The 24,497-nt window shown below is 41.2% G+C and overlaps 1 protein-coding gene across 1 annotated transcript in view; it reads right to left on the bottom strand.

The window, feature by feature from the left end:
- st3gal4 (ST3 beta-galactoside alpha-2,3-sialyltransferase 4) overlaps positions 1-24,497 on the bottom strand; it is a 30,001-nt gene that overhangs the window by 2,511 nt on the left and 2,993 nt on the right. Inside the window, exons 2-10 of the mRNA XM_061073150.1 lie at positions 20,673-20,740; positions 15,769-15,840; positions 14,152-14,233; positions 13,726-13,815; positions 12,363-12,460; positions 11,836-11,899; positions 9,594-9,689; positions 7,469-7,658; positions 6,887-7,024 (exon numbers count right to left, since the gene is read on the bottom strand). Coding sequence (XP_060929133.1) covers positions 6,887-7,024; positions 7,469-7,658; positions 9,594-9,689; positions 11,836-11,899; positions 12,363-12,460; positions 13,726-13,815; positions 14,152-14,233; positions 15,769-15,790 — 780 coding nt within the window. The 5' untranslated portion in view covers positions 15,791-15,840; positions 20,673-20,740. The remainder of the gene's footprint in view (positions 1-6,886; positions 7,025-7,468; positions 7,659-9,593; positions 9,690-11,835; positions 11,900-12,362; positions 12,461-13,725; positions 13,816-14,151; positions 14,234-15,768; positions 15,841-20,672; positions 20,741-24,497) is intronic.

The raw sequence follows: 24,497 nt of genomic DNA, 5'->3' as shown, positions 1-24,497 counted from the left end.
TGTCATCCCACTACTGACGATTATCCACTTACAGCAGTAAAAAGCAACGTAAACTGGAATTCTTCAATACATTTTTAGGCCTTTCTGTAATTTATCAGACAAAAGGAATTGTGTGCATGTGTTGGCCGCCTGTAAGCGACAGAATCGGTTTCAAGGCACCTTTTTTCCAATTCATTCAGAGCCCAGACACTGAAAGTGTGAGTCCTAAACAGTGATACAATCAGTTGAGTGATTCCATCTTTCCAGAAATGAAGTCCACAATGACGCTGCATCTGTTGGATATTAAATGTATCCATCCTTTATCACTGGAGAATACCTCCTGATGAATCTCTAAAACAGAAAATAATCAATTTGTTCACATACTTCAGGTATAAGCAGTATTATAGGATTAAGAAGAAGTGTGGGACTCCAAATACGTTGGATTGGTGTTGAGAGAACTGCACATCTGGATTGTGACCCTTTCTCTCCTTATTCTGGATTCAACTTTTCATATTCCAAAAAAAAGTAATGATTTATGGATGTGTGAGGCGAATTCAGATGTGGAGAATAAAAATGCAGCAGTCTAAGAAGGGGTTGAATATTTATCATGACATCCAACGAGGAGGTGTTTCTGTTAGTCTGTCTCTTTGTAAGCAGGAGTACACAAAAAGTACTGAACCTATCACATCTTGGTGCAGATCTTGGAAGTATTTTATCAATCACTTTTATCAACAGTATGAGTGAATAAATAAGATATATGTATATGTATATGTATCATATGGAGATCACAAACTAGGTCACGGGTTCCCCAGCTCACCAGGAGCACCTGGGATGCTGGGAGGGTTTATAAGGTGGTTTGGTTTCATCATGGATTTGGTTGTTTGCTGTCAGAGGATCAACACTTTCAGTTGGTTTGTGTTGCTGGTTTGCTAATTGTAAGAGTTTATCATCTCTGTGACTCCCACTATCTTTTGGTTTAGGTCCAATTCTTCTGTTATTCTATCCTTTTGATAGATAAGTGGGTGACGGTGGGGAACTATATTAATTACCTTTTAGAACCCAAGGACCCATTTAGCTATTTTTCTTGCGGTGCTTATTGTTTTGTTAATGTCCCCAACAGCGGCCTCTGTGGACCAGGTTTTGTTTTTCTTGGCGGGGGAATTGTAACACTAAAATATATATATATATTCATGATTGTTGGACTAAAAAGTGAAAATAAGTAAAAACAAATTCAAAGATGGTTTCTGTCATTTCTGATAAAGTTATGTTTTTATCAGTAGCTTGGATAGTGGGAGTAAGTGGAGACCATCTTGATGGTCTATGGACATTGAAGGTGGTTCTTAGAAATAATGAGAGCTCTAGAGACGTAAAAGGAGAAAGACATAAAAACTAGAGTTCACCACGATTCAGCACTTAGGTTTCCAGATCTCATAGCATCCAGGTGGACTGGTGCTCCAAAGACAAAAAGGACAAATGATTGTTTTTTTTCTGCCTCTATTTCAAAAGGCTTGTTTTCTTTTTTAAGAGAAAATGACAGCGTCCCGAGTAGTTCGACATAAAACTAACTTTTGCCCTAAAAGAGCTCAAACGCATCTTTTACAAGTTTTCCTGCTTGTCATGTGTGATCAGCCGTTCTGGAAAACAAAAAACAAAATTAAACGGACGTTATCAGACCCTCATCTTTTCGCTTGTTTTGGGAAAGAAACAAGAAACGGCACTGTGCATGTGAGGATTAATGGGCTGAGACGTGTTGGTTGTGTCGCCAGGGACGACACAACCAATAAGGTTGTGTTGCCTGGTGGGCTCTTGCACAGTGTGCACTGACCCCGGTGGTGCCTCACGTTCCACATATGACTGTCAATGATTATCCATGTTCACAGAGGCAAGAGAATCACTTCTACATGACCTGGAGATAGAGGAGCCGTTCTCTCTCTCCGTCCTGCTGTTCACTTTCAGCAACAGCCTCTTCGTATCTCTCTCCTCTGCAGCTCTTCATGTTATCATCATGTTTCCTCTACTCCTGCCCAGAGAACATTTCTACTTTCCACTTTTATCACTGGTGCATGTGCCTGTGTTTACAAGAACTTACTTTGAATATTCCTCCAGCTTAAGTGCTTACTGTTTGCCTAAACTTTCTACTGTTAACAAAACTAAAGGTCCTTTGTCAATTTAACAGAGATTTGGATACAATTATGGAAAAAAAGAAAATAATTTGTAATAATATTGTTTTTGAGCATGTTTGCCTTTATTGATTGGACAGGGGTGGGGGTGCCCCGGTTCTCATTCTTTTGCTATCAATTAGATTTTTTTAAACCTATTTATTTTGCCTTAATTTTTTTCGTCTAGTTTTGATTTAGAAACATAGAAATTCTTTGTAATGTCCTGAGGTGCTGCATTATGCTTCTACGTATCCGTTTCTGGGAGAGGGCTCCACAGTGGGCAAAGAGTCTTTTTGATTTTTAGCTCTCCGACCACTGTACGTCGAAAAAAATTCACCGCCAAACCCATAGGTGGCGCAACGGAAGACGAGCTCAGAGAAGCCTACCCCATTTGGGAAGAAGAAGTCCACGTTTGTCTGTTTACCTCTGTTAGCTTGCCTCCCACACACTGAACCATGGCAACTAACAGAACTAAATAAAGTGACACCCAGCAGGTCAAAATGCTGATGTAATCGTTTCTTAGCGCAGCGGTTCCCCGGTCTTGTTTCCGAACTGTGTTGCTGATTCCACAGCTTGAAGCTCCGTGTAGCTTCAAGCTAGCTCCCCTTCCAGCTTCCACACACAGTCAGCAGGGACTCCCGGCACTAACATCTACTATCCAGTGTTTGCTTCTAACCTGGCAGTATTATAGAAACAGTGTCATGGTAGAAGTGGAATTAAAGTCGTGACAGCGGGTTTTTGCTCTGTTACCACCGCAGTTAGCATGGTGGCTAGCCCGCTAGCCTAGCCCGCTAGCACCGTTTTGAAAGCTCGTTATAACCGTCTGTGACTGTGCACGCATGCCGTCAGTGCTCTAACGAGCCACCGTCAGCCGGACAACTCTGCTGGCTTAACACACACGTCTCATTAATCGTAGAATCGTAGTTGTGTTTGGGTTTATTGTCAAGCAGGACGTTTAAGGTCCAGAAATGTGAAATCCGGAAATGACGTCGTAGGGAAATGATGTCGTTCGCGGACCAATCACAGCCAAGGTCTGTCCGTGGGCTCTCCGACATAAACACGGACAGTTAGAAAAATCAGAGGTGTACGAAAAGCTCTCTGAGGCGCTCGGAAAGGGCGTTCCACGGCGGATAGTGCGGTCTTATCTGTCCGTAATAGAAAAGACGTAGAAGCATAAATTGGCCTTAAGGTGTCATGCCGGTTTGAAAAGGGCTATGAATTAAATGTTCAAAGGGAAACGAAAATGATTGCCCTCAACCCTTTGTGTCATCGTAAGATTCATCAAACTGAACTTGTGTTGCAATAGGTCTAATAATCATAATTATATATGAGTCAATTATTTTAATGACTTTAAACATTTGTTCATAAAACAGCATCATTATGTTGCAGGGTCAGATTTCACATGTGTTTGTTAATTAAACTGTTGCTGTCGGTTATCTCTCTGTTTAGCTGGACTGCATTTTGAATCTGCTCCAGTTATCTTGGAGTCTGGATCTGGCTGTTCTGAGGTCCCCCTCAGATCACATCCCTTGTTTTTGTTGTTTTGAAAATGAATTCCTGCACAACAGGTTATCTTGTGCTTATGAGGGCATGGGTGTTCCCTGTTCTTAGGGCCACATGCACCTATTTGTGTCTGCTTTTGTACAGCTGCCAAAATAACCTCCATGTTCAGGCAAACTACAACTATTAGGCCAAACTTGGAAGACCTGCATCAGAGTACAGTGTCTTCAAAGCTGCTTTCAGAAATGAACCGAATTCAGGACATGTTCCTTTAAATGTTGTAGGTCTTTATGTGAGAACGCAAATCTCAAGTGAGAATACAGCAGGAAAGTGTTGGAAAACTCACAGCAAGCGGGTGGATGATGTTTCTAACATGTGATGGACACAAAACTGAAATAAAAAAAGGAAAGGGATACAAATATATAATAATACTTGGTAGACACTAACGAAGATGTCCACTTTGAAAGACATCGAGTCTGAGGGATTTCAAAGATGAGGGCGGACTCCTGTTAAGTCTAGACATGTCTGATAAGAGATGCATGAAAGAAGGCGCTGTAGTGATACAGATCCCTTTGACTTGCTCTTGCACTGAGCACTACTGTCTTTTTTACTTGAACTCAGAAACTGATGGGCTACCCGCTCTGGGACCCAGCTGACATTCTGTGTGTATTAACCCCATGTGGTCACCAGCACACGGGTGAACATGTGAGCCTCGAGCCAGCCCGGTGCATAGTTTGGACGCAGGCCCTCGGAGCCTTGGTGAGAGAGGGGCGAGGGCCAGCTGCGTGCTGTCACCGCTGCAAAGCCAGACCCACAAGAGCTCAGGACAAGAATGTGTTTGGGGAGACAAGTGTGAACATAAGAGCATTATATCTATGTGTGTTTGTGTGAGACAATGAAGGGAAGGAAAGGGAAAGGTTGTTCCTTGTTGATCTGGATGGGCTTTTATCTAAAGGAGGGCGCAGAGCTTCTACAGCCGGGACCTTAGCTGGTGCTCCGTGGACTGCTGCAGTGCCCGATCTAAACCTTTTGGTTTGGAATGGGCTGTTTGCTCTGCCTGTGGTAGATGTTGGTCACAGTTTTCTTTCTGAAACTGTAAAAGTGACCTGCTGTAATTGAGCTGCGGTGACTAAAGAGCTGCTGAAGGACTCAGACCACAGAACCTGGAAGCTGCACCACCGCTGCTGCACAAAGAGCTGTTCAACGGTTTATTCCAGTTAAGTGAGGCTCGACTCACACAGACCTGGAGGAGCAGTGGTCCTGAATGTGCCCGTTACCCTTAACGCGCCCAAATATGATTAATATTGAACATATGAATTATCCAAATTAAATCACACTTCTTAGGTCTGTCTTCTCCCTAATAATCAAAACCAGCCTGTACGACCCCCTAATAACCATATGTCAACCTGAATAGAAAATATCAGCTGTTGTACACCATGATAAAGTGGTTGGTTTTCTCAATTCAATTTAAATTGTCGCACAAAGACAGAATAACCTTTTGTCTGAAGAATATTGGATGATTATTCATTGGTAAGAAACAATTATATAGGAATTATTTGACCTCAACCTCCTAAATGTTCAACCCAGAGTCACGAAGGGGACTGATGATGAGATGATGATGAGATAAGGCAAATCTAGCTTTTCTAATGTGTTCAACATGTTAATTCACAGTTGTATAAAAAAGACAATACATATGTTCAGCCCTGACTGCAGCTTCAGATGTTTTAACACTTATTAAACAAGCAGAATTTGACTGCCTGTTGCTCCATCTTTCATCTCCTCCTGCCCACTTTGCTCTTCCCCTGACCCCTTCCTTTCATACAGCCTGTGCAGATGGTGCAGAGCTCCAGTGGGGCGAGCCCGCTGGTTCTCTGTCGGATCACCGCCTTCCCACTGCTTGCTCCTCTAACGCAGCAGCCAATTGTTTGTACTGTGCTCCAAAAAGGGTAAAACACCTCCTCCTCCCCTTGACTCCTTGACAAAAAGGGCTCAAGAGAAGGGGGAACAAGCAGAACCAAAAACAACACTCAGGCTCAGGATCACGTCAGAGATGTTCCCCACCAAACACACAACAAGCCCCACTTGGCAGATGGGACGCAATGAGCCAATAAAAACTCCATTCTACATGAGTAATGCTCCAAGTCAAAATCCCAGGGCGTTTCAAAATCCTAACGCCTGTGTAACAAAAACACATCAATAGTACACTGCAAAGAAAAACAAATAATGCGTCATGTTTTCTCATTGCACAATCGCTGCTCCATCATTAAGTTCTGTGTGCGGATGTTTCTTGTGCTTTGTTGTGTTTGGATTTAAGTTTCTTGTATTTACTTCCATTTTAATTTAATTAAGTCACAAAATGTACACAATGAAGATCAACACACACATTTCACACAAATACAAGTTGTCTAGAAATTTACAGTCATTTAATATTTGAAATTGGCATGGGAACTTGTCATGGTAATTAATCATGTGACATTTTCACAGTTCTTCAATCAAATTGAGTGCTGGTTTACATTCAAGCTTGTCCACTGACGGTTTGTTGTTTTTTTGGATATTTTTCTCGTCTTTGCTCTAATTTTTGTATTTAACTGAGTGTCTACTGGATGAAGATAAACCGAGACAAAATTTGGACACTGTCCTGATCAGCTCTGCCTAGAGGGAACACTGGGAACCGTCCTTATTCTAAAAACAGAGCGTTGGGTTGAAATTTATACAATATTTTGGCTGCCCTTCAAAAGCCAATTATTTCAGAGGGGATTCACTGTGCAGCCTGGAAGACACGAGGAGCTTATCTTGTAATGGGATGCCAGAATACCAAGCAGAAGCTAATCTTCATCGTGTTTTGCACGGTAATTGGACCCACAAATTCGCAGTTGACCTGGATAGATTTCAAGAAAACTGCCTCTTCCAGTAAACTGTTTATCACATATCACTCAAGGAGCTGTGGCTAATCAGTGGACGCTCCGTCCCGCCTTGTTAACATTCATGTGGGAAGCAACGAGGGGCGAAAGGAAAAAAGAGTGAGAAAGGGAACAAACAAGAGAGAGGCTGCTGGTGGGAAAACTGCAGACGTGGATGACAGAAATGGTCAAAGTAAATGAGCTGCAACAGAGACAGAAGCATCACCACCTCAGTTTGGGATCATATGTTCTGGACTGATGAAGTTGGAGATTTGATTGAAATAAATAAAATCTAAACTTCTGCAGGGGCATGATTGTCATAAAGGAGACATTGAAACAATCTCTCACCTGCTTAGTCTTGGGATGCAGGGGGATCTGAAGCAGTCTCTCTGCAGTCTGGTGCAGAAAGTCCGGGTCCAGCACTCGGATTTTACTGATGTCGCCCAACCAGATTTGGGGAGGGGGCTTCCAAAACCCTTTCCTGACCTGGGAATGTTCACATTAACAATAGAGCAAAAATAAGAGGCAGGATGTTGTGTCACATGAAATGAACAAAAGGACAGAGAGAGAGGAAAATATCCCTATTCTGGGTCAGTCCACTGACTCTGTTTAGACAAACAGAGATGCAATTAAACCTATGACTCCCTCATGTCTCAAGGCAACGGAATTGATGTGCAAATTAGCAGGTAATGACCCTGCAACTATTAGCAGCAGGAGCCTGGAGGCACCTGGAGCAACAGAGTCTGCAGTGGAAACTACATTTAACTCCAAAGGACAGAGCATCGCTGAAGTCAAACCTCTCAAGTATTTGTTCCTGATATGGATGGCTGGCAAGGAGAGGACTGTGGTTATGTGAGGAAGAGACAGTGAAACAAGTTTGTGAGTGTGTCTGTGTGAGAGAGAGAGTGCATTCTCACACATATCCTGTACCCTCTTCTCATTATAGAGGATTTCTTTGAGCCATCGCAGGTCTTGCTGTTTGAAAGGCACCAGGACCATGAGTGTGCCGGGCTCGTTGTGCAGGCCAGGGTTATAGGAGGCTGACTCGGGATAGAAGAACCTCATGGTGGTCTTGTTCCCCACGTCCTCCTCATATCCTCTCACCGGGGAATCGTTCAACCTGAGGCAGGGACATGACACTACATTCAGCGACAACCGTATTCATGGTTGTTTTATGAAGTATTTCCATTTTTGAAATCATCCTGAAATTTGAAACAACTTCACAATTGGCTCATGGACCATGCTAACTTTGCACTTCCCACCTCTTTTGTTGGGATTCTGGAAACAGGACTCTTGCTAACCAACGTAATTATCAGTGTGAGCCTCCTTTAGCTTTACAAATTTGTGCAATAATTTTAACATTATACTTATCCCTGGAAAGTAAACATCAAAACAGAAATCCAAACCCTTTGACATTTGTAACAACAAAAGTTTTAATTGGATAGTTATGGAGGCACCAGCTAATCCACTCATGTTCAAGCAAACACTCAAGCAAAGGTGTTAGCCAATCATCATCAATCATCCTCCCGTTAATGTAAAAGGGGGGTGGAATGTATCTGTTGAACCTGGTATGTCACCGATTGTGAATTTAATTTCTTCTCTCTAAAGTACTTCTCTTGAGCTTTGCATTGATAGCTAGCATGTTACATTAGCATGAAAGCCAGCTATGTTTAGTGTCCTGAGCATGATGTGGTTCTGTCCAGAATTTGTTCACAGTAATAAAGCCAAAGTGCTTCCAGAATGAAGCACGTTCAATATCTAGTTTTAAGAACTCAACAGTCGCACAAAGTATCTTTACATTATCTCTTTAAAGTTGCAGTGTGTAGCATTTAGTGACAGAAAGTGATGAAGTTACATGTGGCAGTTGAAGACCCCTTCACATCATCTTCCCCTTCCAAACATGACAGAGAACTTGTGGTAACCTTCAGTTTTCATTAAAAAAAAAATGGGTGTTTAGTTTCGGAAGTTCGGAAGGGGAAGCTGATGTGACGGGTGTTCAAGTGCCACATGCAACTTCATCACTTTGTCACTAAATGCTACACACTGCAACTTTAAAGAGATAATGTAAAGAAATTGTTCTCAGACACTTTGTGCGACTGTTGAGTTCTTAAAACTAGATACTGAATGTGCTTCATTCTGGAAACACTTTGGCTTTATTACTGTGAACAAATTCTTGACACAACCACATCATAACTCATTCCTCGAACAATAATTAACACAGTTGCTCAGACTGAGCTTCTTTGGTTAAATGATTAGACTGCATTTTGGAAACTTGTGTCTCAGCAGGGTCTATCAGAGTCTAGCTGTTTCTCTATGACTGGAGCAGCCCGCTGACGTTAAAGTCTCAGGCATGTATTGAACCCTGGATGTCAATAACCACATGGCCGGGGAACGATTTGCTCCCGAGAAGAGAAGGGAGAGATGTGAGGGAGGACGAGGAGGAGGGCGGTAGAGGGGGGAAGAAAAATGCATTGTGGCCAGGCCAAATTCTGGAGTGTTTGAAAGAGGCTTATAAAAACTCAGAATGCATGTGTTCATTCCAAGTCTGCAGAGTCAGATGCTCGACAGTGCCTTTGTCCTTGAGTAAACTAGATGCTTTCCTCCCTCCTTTTAAAGAACTCGATTTGACCCAGAAGTTTGCTAATTGCCGGCAAGAATGGCGCAAAGTCAGGGTCAGATGGTCAGAAGGTCAGGCAGACACATAGATACTGTTCACCCCCAAATTAATTGATAAACTCCATTGACTTGTGTGTTTGTGCTTGTGCTTGTGTAGTGGGGAACAACACATTCACTTTTGAAGGTAAAATGTGTTTTCAATTTAACCATGTATCCTCAGACATGAAGGTACCGTAGTTGTGGAGAGATTTTACTGCTTCCTGTTGTTTACTATTCTTATTTTGAGTGTGCCTGTTTGTAACTGTATGACAATATGGTACAGTCCCCCCAGTAAGACATGCTTACCCATATGCTATTTTATATAACTCATCTCTATTTCCTCTTCACAGAATGAGTGTGATGGCACAAAATACTGTCATGTGGTGTGGTTGCTTCATACCGAATGACGACGTCGTATTTGTTGATGATGCTTCCCAATGAGCTGTTTTTAATAGCAAAGCCATTGCCAATGACTACACAGGTTCTGCATTCAAGCCTGAGGAGAAACACCACACAAACATACACACAGTCAAGTTGTGAGGCCTCTGCAACTTTCTAAGTGAGTTAGTCCTAGTAATGTAAAACGTTACTTTTTGATTACAAATTGAAAAAAGTATAGTTAACCTTTGTTTGTTCAGTTCGAGAATGCAGGAAAAACTATTTTTATATTGTAAAATCTGAGAAGTAGTTATCATAAATAAACAATGGTGTTTAATATAAAATCCATGCATGTGCAAGGAGTGCACAGAACAGTAAACTAACATCCTCATACCCTACAAAAAAATGTTGTGTCATTTTATCTCATTGCAACATCAGTGTTCTTCAAATAAGTTCCATGTGCTGGTTTATGCTTTTTCTTTCCAACTTATTGTTTGTGGTGTTTTGATACATTTTTCTTGCCTTAGCTCTGCTTTGTCCTTTACTTAACAAAATCTACTTGATGAAGGTAAACTGAGACAAAATCTGGAAACTGTCCTGATCAGCGGACACATGGGAACCGTCCTTATTCTAAAAACAGAGCGTCTGGTTGAAATTTATACAATATTTTGGCTGCCCTTCAAAAGCTAATTATTTCAGAGGGGATTCACTGTGCAGCCTGGAAGACACAAGGAGCTTAATTTGTTATGGGATGCCAGAAGACCAAGCAGAAGCTAATCTTCATCGTGTTTCGCAGTAATTGGTCCCACAAATTTGCTGTTGACCCGGATGCATTTCAAGAAAACTGCCTCTTCCAATAAACGGTTTATCACAGCACTCAAGACAGATCACTCAAGGAGCTGTGGCTAATCAGCGGATTGGTACAAAAACATTTCTGCTGCATCTGCACCATCGTGTTGTTGCCAGACAGGGGCTGTGACCAAACCTACGTGCTCACAACTCTACTTAACAGTGACTTGACATTTGAGACTTTGGAGCCTAATCTGAGGCTTGCGTCTGTTTTCATTTGATTAGACATTTGGTTTACTGACTATGACTTTTGATTGGCTGTTTGTTTGGATATGGCAAGATGTTTCAACATTTAATCGAATTACACTCCTCTATAGTTTTTTTTAGATATGCACAACAGCATTACGTGTCTGACCGTACAAGGTAAACAATGAAATCCATAATGAATAGAGGTCTGTTCTTCAAACGCTGGCTGTGACCATCTTATGTAATGCACTTGAGTCACCAGGGTCGTATTGAGGAATGCAGTCCAAAGCTTATTGTGACTACTGGCAGGACAGCAAAAGCTGCCATGAGGGATAAAGCTTGACATAATAATACATTTTGAAAAATCTGCACTCATTCCTAAAACACAGAATTTAAACTGGATAGAGAAAAAATTATTTAAACGCAGTCAACTAGACTATAACTCTGTAGAGTATTATTAAGATCCATTAAGATCCATGATCCTGACCGAGACTGCATCATTCCACCAAGTTTCATGATAATGTATCCAGTAATTTTTGCTTAATCTTGCTTACAAACAAAAACCAACTTGTTCATCTAACTTGCAATAAGTGAACAGAAGAAAAAAAGGAAAAGTTGGATAAACTTAAAAGAGGTAACATATCAGGATTTAGCATACAACCAAAGAGTTTGGGTGGACCATCAAATAAATCCACTAACTTAGTACTAGACCTGTCCTCTGTGTACAAACGGCAATGATATCAGGAATATGCTAATCAGCGTGTAACATCCTCTTAACATTTAGCAACTGCATGAGCAGGACTTAGCGACTTATATATTGAAACTAATTATTTTATTATTCCACAATAGTTTCAACTACATCCTCAATTTCAGACACTGACCATACAATTAGAAAGAAAACTCTCTGATACATTACTGACCATTTACACCAAAACCTATAATCCACGAAAGCACATTTTATCTTATTCATTATTTGAGCAAAACCTGATTGTGCTTTGTGGTTTGTTCATATTGAGGAACCAGCTTGTTAAATGTGGCTTCATCCAAGTACCCATAATGAGAGTAAAGAAGTCATGTAGGACAAACAAATGTATGTAGTACAGCTCAATAGAGGAAGTAAGTCAAATAAAAGATACAAATGGCTTATTAATAAAGCAAAACCTTGGTTGGTGCAATAAAACACATCTTTAGCAGTTGTGGAAAAGGGGCTAATGTATGCTCACACTTACTTTTCAATGTTGGCTGGCACCTGATAATTAGCAGTTACAGCAAGAACTTTCAGCAGCAGCAGCTCTGGAAGGGAAAGTGAGAAAACAGCTGCTGAAAAGGTGTGGGTTCTCTCAAAACTGCAATTCACAAACAAGAGGTGCAGTGTTGTGAGGGCGGAAAGTACCAGGCCAATCTATGGTCCTGATTACAGCTAGATACGGTATTAAAAATCCACAATTGAGGATTTTTGCGACCTTCTTATGCCTTGTGGTTTTATGACATAAAGCATCAAAGGTTTCATTGTCAAGTGTGGCCATGGATTCAATTTGAAAGTATTTTTATTCAAGTATTCACAGATTTGTTTGGGGGTAAAAATAGGTATCCATCTGAATTGAAGTTAAAGCTGGTGTGCTGTTCATATTTCTACACGGCAACTATTCAGGAGTGGAAATGTGTGGATAAAGAGTATAAAAATAAATATAATACATATATGTTAGACATTGTGCTGAGTGAACGCTGTGCTGTGGTTAATGTGAAGTCGACATACCACTGCCCTTAACGCCATATGGTAAAGCCAGCTCAGACAGATGCTCCCGCCAGAAGAAATCCTCCAGTTTCAGAAAGAGCTGCGTCTGTCGGCTAATGCTGCATGAGAAATGTCAGAGCAGCCATTACAACATCAAACTGCAGCGCCCAGGGTTCCAGTGCATGGTCATATTACAGGAGGGTTTGTGGCTGAGAGGGGATTGGAGCAGATGAACGAGGCGTCAGAGGATGAGGATGAGGAGCACTGCTTATTTTGTTGGCGATAATCGAGCTGCACAATGGATAATACCAACTGTGCTGCCAAACAGGAAAACTGCCTGATGTGCTTGAGTGGTGCTTTAACTTTGCCAAACGCTCTGGTATCTATTAAGCAGGTAAACCAGACTCATTACAAGCAAAGCAGCCATTTATATGATGTCACTGGACTGACATTTTCCTCGTTAAAAACCCTCTGCTGGCGATTCTGAGCTGAGGAGAGGGAAAAGGAAAACAAAAACACTCACAGAGCCCGTGGACTGTGGAAATGTGGCAGGTTGTTATATGTGAAACAATCGCCTCTCTGTGTCCGCTGGCTTCAGACTACAGCTGTTTATGACCCACTGTGTTTGACAGTGAGTCTCCGAGACATTTATTACCCATGTGTGCCAGCTCGCTCTCCGCAGGGGATCAGGATTAAACTCCAGGGACGGGTTTAATTAGAGAAATGTCACTGTGATTGCCTAGAAGGCCTCGCTGCAACTGTAATGACTGATGTGAAAATCCAAGTGCAACCCAGCAGCAGCCTATCATGCAAATCATGTTCTGTTGCAGGAGTAAACAGAGGGGATTATGAATGTGGAGTGTTCTGGGGGTTAAGGGGCAGCGGAAGGTCTGCTGGGCTGGAGAAATAAACTGTGACCCTGGAGGAGGTTGGGACAAGCCACAGATGGAGACCATATCGCTGTTAGGTAAGAGAGGGGGGGAGCCCATAGAAAACACCAGTAAATGTACAGCTGGATAAACTGATAATAGAGGAAGAGGATTATGAACAATGATTGTACTTAACAGAGCAGAACCTGAGGAGGACAAACAAGTTAATATCTTTATCAAGAGCTCTTTCTTATTCTTATACTGGGTTTTATACGGACTCTCATATATTCAACCATTTCAGGACATTACGCTTGAGTTACTGAAACTTGATGTAATGATTTAGATGGAAAAATATTTTTTTATAAATCAAACCCTGCTCTTTCTCACTAACGTTTACTTTTCCTTCATAAAGACCTAATGTTCAAATAAAATGTTGGCACACATCCCTCCCTTAATAAGCCATCAACTCCCTCCAGTTTGTGTAAAAAAAACAAAACAGACATGCTATTACTTACTTAAAGTTAAGACTCTCCCACTTCTTCTGGGTTACCCAGCTGCTACACAGTGTCTTGCTACTGTTCAGAGGCTTGCTGGTGCCGCCGTAGCTGAAACACAGACACATCACCACATTTGGCATGAGGACTGCTGAATCCATAAATACACGACGTGCCAGGAACTGGGTCCAGAGCACTCAAGAATTGTGCCGTAATGCGCATGTGTGAAGGGCCAAAATTGATCGTCAGCTCTGACCACTGGATGATCCAAATGTCTTCTCAACTTTTAGTGACTCAGCACATTCTCGGACCTCAGGAGCTTATGTTTTACCAGAAATGGGCATTTCTGCTATTATGTGACCACAATACTGGGGCAATGGAGACAGAAAGAAGAAAGAAAGACTATTTTATCTGTGTGTGTTTGTGTTTTTGTGCGTGTGTGTTTACCTCTGAAGTATGGCATTGGAACAGTAGTACGTGACAAAAGAGATGAAGAAGAGGAGAACTGGGAGAAGCCTTAGGCACCATGCTTGAGTCAACAAAGACAAAAAACACAAATGTACACAAATTTTTAAAGGACAATATTTAAATTTCACATATGTAAAACATATGCTGGCTTCAGTGAGACTCAAAGTTTTCATGGATGTTATGTAAATAATACTCATTTTAATAAGAAATGTGCATTTTAAAAAATAACTTTTTATTCGACGCAGGTGTGGTATCAGTCCTGAAACTGAAACTGAAAACTGAAACGAAGCAGCGTGCTAACAGTGACACTTGCTTTTCAAAGACCACTGCACAGATGAACAGGAAGCGTGCATCTTTCATGGTTTCAGATAGAAGAGCGTGAAACCTACAGAATATTCAGAAGTTCCCCTCTTCAAACATGACTCATGTGAGTAAAGGTACATCTGACAGTGAGTAAGTGGATGAGTCCTGCAGAGATGAAGCCAGGCAATATAACATTATCTTCATTAAATTATCCTCAAGACAAGACACTCATCTTCTGTTTGTTTTGTTTTCATTCATACCATGATACGTTTTCTGTCCTGGGACAAGAGACTATAGCTTCAGAGGGTGGATTCTGAATATGACAGACCTTCATGAAAAAAACGTCATTCAATTCGACTGTTTTCAGTCAGTTGCTACAGTAATTTTGTGGAACTTTTCTTCCCAGCCCTGAAATAAAATATCCAGTGAACGTCCGAGTGAGCAAATTCACAATAAGAGAGCGGGCTAATGTTGATGTTTCTAATCCATGCTGGAGGTTAAAGTGAAAAGTACAAAAATTATAACACCTTGGGATGAAAAAGAGGTGCCACACAGATAGAATACACAGACAAACTTTTTATCTTTAGAAGATGATGAGATTCGAGAGCTTTTGACAATAAGGATGGACATATTACAGGAGGGTTCGTGGCTGAGAGGAGATTGGAGGAGATGAATGAGGCATAAGAGGAGGAGGATGAAAAACAATGCTTAATCTTTGGGTGATAATCGCGCTGCACAATTGTTATTGTGAACATGTTGGACACACCTGTTGCGTTTTTCATACGTAAAAGGAACGTCCTGGAAAATGACCTGACACAATTTTGTAGACAATTTCATAAGTTCAAGTCTGAAAACAGCTATACTGTCTATGTGTGATGAAATAATGAAAGCTTCTCTTCAACCTTTCCATCTACAGCAAGACAGAGATTATACAAACAACAGTAACAATAACAATAATAATAATGCTAATGAAGGAAGGTTTAAGAACACTTTCCTTTCAAGAGACATGTAAAATTGAGACCTCAACATGGAAAACAGCTAGCATGGCTCCCATTCTAAGATAACAACACGTGTATATGTGTCTGTCTAGTTTGTGTAATACATGAAAAAGTCTAAATGTGTTGATTTGTCGCTACAGGAGGTAAGGTGCGAGGATGCAGCCCCTGAATTCAGACACAGCTCTATTTCGACTGGTGAATTTCTGCAGGCTGAATCCTCACATTGATGAATGAAATGTCTCTACTTCTAGTGTGCATTGACAAAAAAATCACAAAAATACAAATAAAGACGTACTTTTCGTTGCCTTCTGGGACATCTTCACGTGCTCCACGGTGCTCTCATGTCTTCACTGGGCAGGAGGTTATTCTGGAGGAAAACAAAATCATTGTCACCTCCTTCAAACTGAGGAACACCCCCCACCTTCCGAGGTGTTTGAATGGGGAACTAGTCTGAATAAAATTAACACAAACACACGCACGCACGCAAGCTCGCACGCAAGCTCGCACACACGCACACGCACACACACACACACACAAACACACACGCACACGCACACGCACACACAAATAAGTTGCCAAGGCAAAGCTAAACAATATATACAAAGAAGATAAGAGGATCACTATAGACTAACACTTTGTCCCTGAAGTGAAGTGCATATGCAATCAAACAGCGTCAAATCAACTTCAGCAATGTGCGCTCGCCTCCACTGCAGACTTGGGAGTGTTCAGATTACAGATTATGTCAGATTAAAAGGCATTTGGCGCTACGCACATCTGACTATTTAATGCACAATGCACATCCTGTCTCCTAAATCTTCCTGATTCACAACGTGCAGATCAGAGCCTCGCACACGAGCTAACGGTCGCTACGAACATGCCTGACTCTGCTCCAGAACAAACACGTCACTGAAAGTCGATACCTAGCTGAAGGAGCGCACAGCTGAGCGTCTATTTAAAGATGTGCGTGCATGCACATGTACTTGCAACATTGCAACAACGGTAACGCAATACTGCTGTAAATCCACATCTAAATCATGCAAGCCTTAACTTGGAGACAGTCGAGGGGTTGAAACCACAGGATCGATTAGCACCACCACATGGATTTTACTCCACAGTATGTGAACACTGAGGCCCCTCCCTGTAAAACACAACAGTCATTTCACAACATGAACGATGACATGACACCGCTGCCTCATCCTCATCCTTCATCCGGAGCCACACAGTGTGGCAAGGCCAGTGATTGTTTCCTCTGTTATTGTTCAGGAAATTACGGAAGCTCGAAAGAATGTGGAAAGCAGATAACTATAAATTATACTCTTTTTCTTCTAATGATATAAGCAAGATGAGATTCCTCCCTCTTCCCTCAACACTGAATCCAACTGTGCTGATCTTGTATTCATCATAGTGCTGAATAATGTATGTTCATTAGTTTAAGTCGACCTCCAATGAAAATCAAGATTTTAACTGTTGATGTTAACATGTCCCCTTTACGCCTTTTTATGTGATAAAAAACATATATCAACGTTAACCCTACAGTCAACAAAAGTCAGTTCAAAAACCTTATTGTGTTTATTTTCTAGGGCATTTTGCCATCATTGACAGGACTGTTCAAGCGGGAAATGGGGAAAGAGAATGTGTAAGAGAGGAGGCAAAGGGCTGAGTCGAAACCAACCCTCCGTATCACAAGTTGAGCAAGCAGGCCCTCCCCAGTATAAATAAACCTAATTTAGACGCCCAAAAAATAGTGGAGGTATAATAAGCTCCTGGAGTGGGTCTTTAACCCATTCACAAACTGAAATCCTAAACTGTTTTAATAACAATATAATTTATTTAAGCAGGCAAGATCATTAACAGGATGTGTGTTGTTACTTTTAGTATTTCTGTTTATAACTGCAAATTCATGTATATTTTGAAACAGTATAATTTGAGGTATCTCTTCTAAAACATGTCCTACATTTCAGAGAATGCTACTCTGATATAAGTACAGTTACAACCTCTTAAACGCTTTGCATTTTCTATTTAAATCAAAAGTGACTTCTGTTACAGCCCTACTGACTCGGGTAATCAGTATGGAGATGTGATCTTTCTACACCAGGAAGAAAAACAAATCTAAAGTGCTTATATCTACTGGCACACATTTTTGTAAAACTCAGAAGTGAAAAGCTTAACTAATATAAAGTATTGTCATAGCAACTGCAGGCTGACTCATTCCTCGCCTTCATCTCACAAATCCTCATTTGATTTTAACAGTGCCTAAACATTCAATGTATTTTCATGTGCAGCTGCTCTCTGCAGCTGAAAATGTAAAAACCTGAGGCCATAAAAGCACTGCTTTATAGTGGATTATTTTCTCCAGCAAAATGTGAACCTGTAATATGTGCATATGTGAAATACCTGCGAGGCTCAGTGGTTGGCCCTGCTCCCTGGGTGGGGGAGGGGTCTGTGTGTTCGATCCCATCGCCCGCATGAGTAAATCAATCCGAAAGTTCAGTCAGCGCTGGAGGCTATGTTCTATCCAGTAGAATGTGTGTGATATGTGCAGTAGTTGGTTGGGATACAACATTGAGGCCAGCTGTCTGGCTCTCAAAGAAATATCTGGTTCGACTTTACATGATTTGAAGTTGATTGTCAGGCCGAATCCAAATGTTGCGACTTTTCTACACTTGTCGCTGACTTTTCAGCCGCATTCCGGGCAAGTCTTTGAGTCCTGAGCCACATTCATCCAATGGCCAAGACAGACGTCCTGGGAGGCAGCCTTTACTGATTTAATATCCCCATAATTCAATGCAATACATATGACGCTGTAGTTTTTTCTACCAGCAATAAAAAAAATATTTTTGTTATAATATAAGTGTTAAGCAATTACGTAGACAGAATTTTACTTGTATTGTATTGACTAGAAGTAACATTCAACCACATCATGATACAGCAATATGTGCAATATGACGGTTATATTGTTTTAGTCATGAAGGGATTCTTTTATATATGCAGTCTATGGTTGTTTCTAATGATTCCACAGCAACAAGGGAAACAGACTCCACTCATTAAGCCTCCTGCCCTGAGAGACTTTGATGTGATGATGGTGAACAGGTACGAGTGAAGTCTGCGATGGCTCAGTCCAAACGTCTGTAGGGTGGACGGCGTCGTTTGAATTCAGCCTCAAGTTCTCATTCACCCCCTCCATACGTGCACATGGTGCAAAGTATGACCATTGTGTACATGTCGCATGCAAATACCCAATTATGTTTTGACATAAAACCGAGTCCTTTCAATGTCCCTTTCTGAAACCTCCAGATTTTGAATTATGATTCTTAGACAACCTCAACAGCACAATCTCCACTTCCCCTCCTGACAGTTTTGTTATTTATTAAGTTAATTTCACTTCATCTTTAGATGTTGTGTTTGCTGCAGTTTTGTGTTTCCTCTTCAGTCCCAGCAACAGCACACACAGGTTGCTGACACTCTCACATGTATCTTAGTAAAAAACTAGATGACTGAGGAGACACAACTCTCACGATCATGGGACCTTAGTTTATGGGCAATTATAGTTCTCCTTTAGAAGTGTGAGCTTTTGATTGCATCTACTGGGAGTTGTCTCAGCTTCGTGGTTTGCACTGTAGACTAGTAATAACAGGTTGAGACTTCCGCCCTATGTTGTCTAGTCAGATAATAGGATTTGGTTGACTGGACCGCTTTCATAAGACTTTAAGTTTGCCATCTTCAACTTGCAGATTCCCCTTTAATTTGACTGTGATGTAACCAAACAGTATAATCTCATCCTCAGCTACTCTTGCTGACACGGCTAAAAGCTTAAAAAGAAGGAGCTACACTTGCCAATTAACCATGCATTTGTACTACAGGTAGCGTGTTAAACGTCTTTGCTCACAAACATGCTAACATAAACGTGTTGCTATCGGATACCTTTAGAGGGCCAACCCGAGACCTCAGACCAGGTGGCACATCTGGATTTGCATAATGAGCAATATAAACAAAGTAAAACTGGAGGATGTTTCTATTTTGTTAAATCTAAGATCACAGCAGAAACAGTTACAGCAGCGACTGTGCTCCACACTGCCCCTACCATACATGTGCATATTGCACCTGGAAAATGATGGGTTTCACAGACTAGTTGACGCTGTGTATCGTTGTAGACTAGTAGTTAATTTATGGTTTTAGCATATTGCAATAACAAAGTGGTGGCATTTGCAATTCATCTACAGCAGTTATGCAGCAGGGGGTCATAGGTCTATTGTCATGCATGAAAGGAAGGCCAGAGGTATACTTGCTTTTAACTATGCGTACAGCGTCATGGCTGCCTAATGTTGGTGCGTCGGTTGAGAAGGTCCTCAGAAATGCACATAACACAGAATAATGTTAACCAATGCTCTTTCCTTATGGCGTTTTATGATGGTGAGACAGCTTTTTTCATGTCTGTTTGCACTAGCCAATTTCTCGTTACACTTATAGGAATGTGCCACAAAACAAAATATTTATGCCCCTTGTGGACATTCATTTTTACCTAAGCGATTCCTACTGTAGTTTCATACAGTGTTTCACATATTGATTGATTAGTGGCAACAAGCCACAATACTAAGACATATTGACAGATATTTATTTTCTAATATTTAACTGTAAAAGTAAGCAAAATATTTTTCAAAAATCTTAATGCTCACGATACACATGCAGAGCTGCGCACAGTTTGAAAATGATCATTGAAAATCAAAACTAATACAATAATACTATGACAAGGGCTGCGAGCAGCACTGTGCAGGCCGAGCACTTGCGATCTCAGGACCTCGGGGGAGGGCGAACAGGAAACGGGCGAAACGGCTCCGTATTGGGTGCGTTTTGTGCATCGCAGGAAGGATAAACATGTCACTTCCTGAGTCCGTCACGCGGCGTTGGACCATGCCCACTAATCACGCATTACAGTCCATGCCATCAAGTGTAGACCACATTTTGTCCCAAAGGTGCTGAAAGGGAATATTTACACTTATTCCACAAATAAAACAAACCCTTGGCAAATGTAATTGTGTATGCATTAACATAGCCAAAATTATTAAAAAAAAATTTAACTGAAAAAGAAAAAAATCCCTAAGGGGTGAGTACTACAAACCAAACGGTTTCGTTATAAATAACTGACAAGTGAGAGAGCTGCCACCAACTGTCAAAGAAAACAAATTCTCCAGATCACCTTACCTTTTCCCTCTTTCATTTCAAAGACTGCAGACTCAGTGCTTCTGGTGTTATTGGTTATTGGCTTCTTCCTGTAAAGTAAAAACCACAAAAATGATCATATAAGCAAAAACTATTTATTATTTTGTTATTCTTCATTTTCTTATCATCGCTGCACATGAGGGAACTGAAAAAATGATACTGCAGCTCTGATCACATAGTCATCCCTGAACAGGAAACATGCATTTCAGAGATTATTGTGTAACTCCAATACAGTTGTGACCAGATACAGCAGGACTAAAGATGCATTTCATGATACAGACATGCCATGTTGAGATATAGTAATATATAATCTCATTTGTTACGAATGCTTATAGTACAAAATTAGTTGTATGGATTAATTGACAAGCATAATAATAATAATAATGATCAAATAATAATAACTGTATCTGTTAAGAATGGCTTTGTATAATCATAAATGGATCTAGTTAGGTTGGTTGTAAGGGCAAATAAATGGGACGCCATCCCGCCATGGATTTCTTCGAACACTTATAAAAAGTTATTTGGACTTCCATCCACACTCTTTCACCTTTGGGGCAAGATTGAAAGAGCTGCAACATCTGGACGTGTTGTAGCTCCTGGGAGCGTGACTCACGCACAGAAGACTCGGAGAGCAGAGGACCTCCTCATAGACACCACAGGCAACACAAGAGCAGAGCAGTACAATGGCTGACTATGTATGATACTGTGTGTGTGTGTGTGTGTGTGTGTGTGTGTGTGTGTGTGTGTGTGTGTGTGTGTGTGTGTGTGTGTGTGTGTGTGTGTGTGTGTGTGTGTGTGTGGTGGGCACGCTGGGCCCTGGCTAACATACACCGGTGACAGGTCATCAAGAGGGACCTATACGGAGTGCTAGCAGGGTGAGATTTAACACAGTCAGACAGAGGTACCCTTCGCCACAGATGTTGTGAAAACGCTGCAGCAAGTCGAAGCACAGATCACATAGGAAACGCAGACAGACCACTTTAAGAGCTTAGTCGCACACTGTAGTGATTAAAGATGAGTCAGGCTGCTACCACAGAATCGCAGTGGAAGTAATTCCGGTGAAGAAGCTCCATGGGAAAATGTTGTTAGTGATTTATTGGTTGAAACTCCTTCCTCCCAAATTCCTGAGGAAGGTGAGGGCAGAGAAGGATACTGAAGGTATCTGGCATTAATAGATGTATTGAATATGAGCTCTGTATTTCAGTTATTATTGTGTTACAGTAGGTTTCATCAAGGATGCAGGCAAATCATTATTGACATCAATAATCAATATTACAGATTCAATTATTTATGATTAGTGAGACTATGTCATCACACACACGCACAGACACTGCTATGAGATCAGGTCGTCGCACCTTTAGTCTTCTCTGAAGACCCAACAGATTTATCAGGAGATTTATTAGTTTGCTGCTGAACGGGTAAAGCCAAAATCCTTGCACTGCGTTCAAATAATGGCTCGAAATGACCTTCTCTAAATCCCTTTTACCTATACCAGCTGATTCCTCTCAACCACAGACACGCTCTGTAAAAGGAAATCACATGTGTGTCAGGCTCACAATAGAAAAACACTTCTAAAACACATAATCCCACAATTTAATCCAGTCAGAAGAGCTAAATCTGGAGCCCATTTGTATCGTTTTGACCGCTTTTATGAAGAGAGGCTTTTAAAGAAATTGCAGGCTATTACCTACACTTCTGCTTCCTATACGCCAGCATTTGAAAAGGCACCTTCAGGGAGACATAAGTAAAGTATGTAAAGAGAGTGTGAAGATGAGATGTAGATGTAGTGATTCCCTTTAGAGTGTTTCTTCTTCTTTTTTTGGCGCTCATGGTGAGGGCAATTTTGTGGCTTGTTTCTCCCGTATCCTGATCCTCTTTGTCAACTTCCACATTCCTAGATTTTAGACTACTTGTTATTAGTTTCCCCTCCAGAAAGCATTTACATCTTTAAACACTTCCATATACAGACCCATCGTTTGCTAAGCTACTTTACTTTGTTCTCTATTTGCCGACGACACAACCCTAATTGGATTAATCTCCAATGGGGACGATGCCGCCTACAGAGAGGAAGTTGACAGCCTGGCTTCCTGGTGCAGCCAGAACTACCTGAAACTTTCCTGAGGACTATCATTGCACAGGACCTGAGGTGGGCGGAGAACATCACCTCAACCATCAAGAAGGCCCAGCAGAGGATGTTCTTCCTGCGGCAACTGAAGAAATTCAGCATGCCACATAAAGTGATGGTTGAGTTCTACACAGCCATCATTGAGTCCATCCTCACTGCATCAATCACCTCTGGTTCGCTGCCTCCATTGCCAAGGACAAAGGTTCCGGGCTATCAGGACTAAAACCTTGTGCCACCTGAACAGTTTTTTCCCCATGGCAGTGGGGCTCACAAACAAGCCCCCTGAATCACACATGATTTATCCGAAACCAATCACTGCACCTTAGCACCGCACGTGCCCATAACTTATTGTTTCTTACTGTATATATTGTTGTCTTACTGTATATATTGTTGTTTTATGTACAGTGCACCAACCACACCATGGCAATTTCCTGTACGTGCAAATATACTTGGCAAATAAAAGAATTCTGATTCTGATTTTACTCTCGCTGTAACAATTCTAAAGACAGCATAAGCTCATCAAAAATAGTTTATATTAGGGAAAAGGTGGACGCAAAGGCTAACGTTAGATAAATGGTTAACTTTGTAATAACAAATAATAAATAACAACACAAACTAGGGCTGCGTTGTAGCACTGACGGGCCCGATCACACGCATTTTGAAGCCTGTTGCGGTTAGTGGAGAGAACGATCAATGACAAAGCATATCTCCGCATTGCATGCATTTAGGGCACTGCGGTAAGGATAAACACTTCACTTCCTGCGTCTGTCATGGACCGCTGGACCACACTCACTAATCAAGCATTACGGTCCACCTGATCAAGTAAGACCCCATAGTGAAAACTTTATCTTAATCGAATTAAGTATGAAAACGAGGCTTACCTCCTTTGGCAGTAGGTGTTGCTATCGCTATCACTCTTTTCTCTCTTCAGATTGTATAAATATTTCATCTTTGCATCTAAGACATCAGAGGAATCTAACACCAGTGACACCGTGACATCAAAGCAAACTGACAACAAATAACTATGTGCTTAATGAATCCTTTGAAGTGTTTTGAAGCTCATTTGAGCTGTATATTGTAAAGCAGCCAAGAGCAGTTTAAAACATGTCACTTCCTGAAGCCAGCAGGTGGTGCTGTAATGATGAGTCAATATTAACATGGATCTGATCAGGGTGGGACTGTGAATGTGTGAATGAGGTTTGAGGCTGAAAGAACAATGCACAGAGGATTTATAATAAATCCCTCTTTTTTGGCGAATCATCAAAATGTCACCCCACGCCACGGTCACACCGTGTGATGAAATCATATATACCGAGGTACTTTATATCTCCATCTTGTTTAGATGACATTCACAGAAGCTCCCCCTATGCTAGCTAACATTGCGAGGAGATAACTAAAAACAAAGAGTCAGCAGCTTAGGGGTATTGCACATTTCTGCTGCAAATAATTCAAACAATGGTAGCTTCATCAACACAGTGAGGCATACAGCTTATTAATTAGACACTGGTATTGGATCAGTTCTCTGTATCAGTTGATACCCCAATACCAGGTATTAGTGTCGGTTAAAGTTGGTTCTGTGCATCCTTCACTTACTGTAAGTAAATACACAGCAAATTCATGAGATATTTTCAGTGTTGGTCAAATTTGAGTTAATTATACTCTAGACAGAGTCCAAACTCTTA

Source organism: Limanda limanda, chromosome 6 (assembly GCF_963576545.1).
Source record: "Limanda limanda chromosome 6, fLimLim1.1, whole genome shotgun sequence".
In the NCBI taxonomy this organism is placed as follows: Eukaryota; Metazoa; Chordata; class Actinopteri; order Pleuronectiformes; family Pleuronectidae; genus Limanda; species Limanda limanda.
Note: the sequence above shows the minus strand (reverse complement) of the source record. Positions and strands in the feature narration are given on the sequence as shown.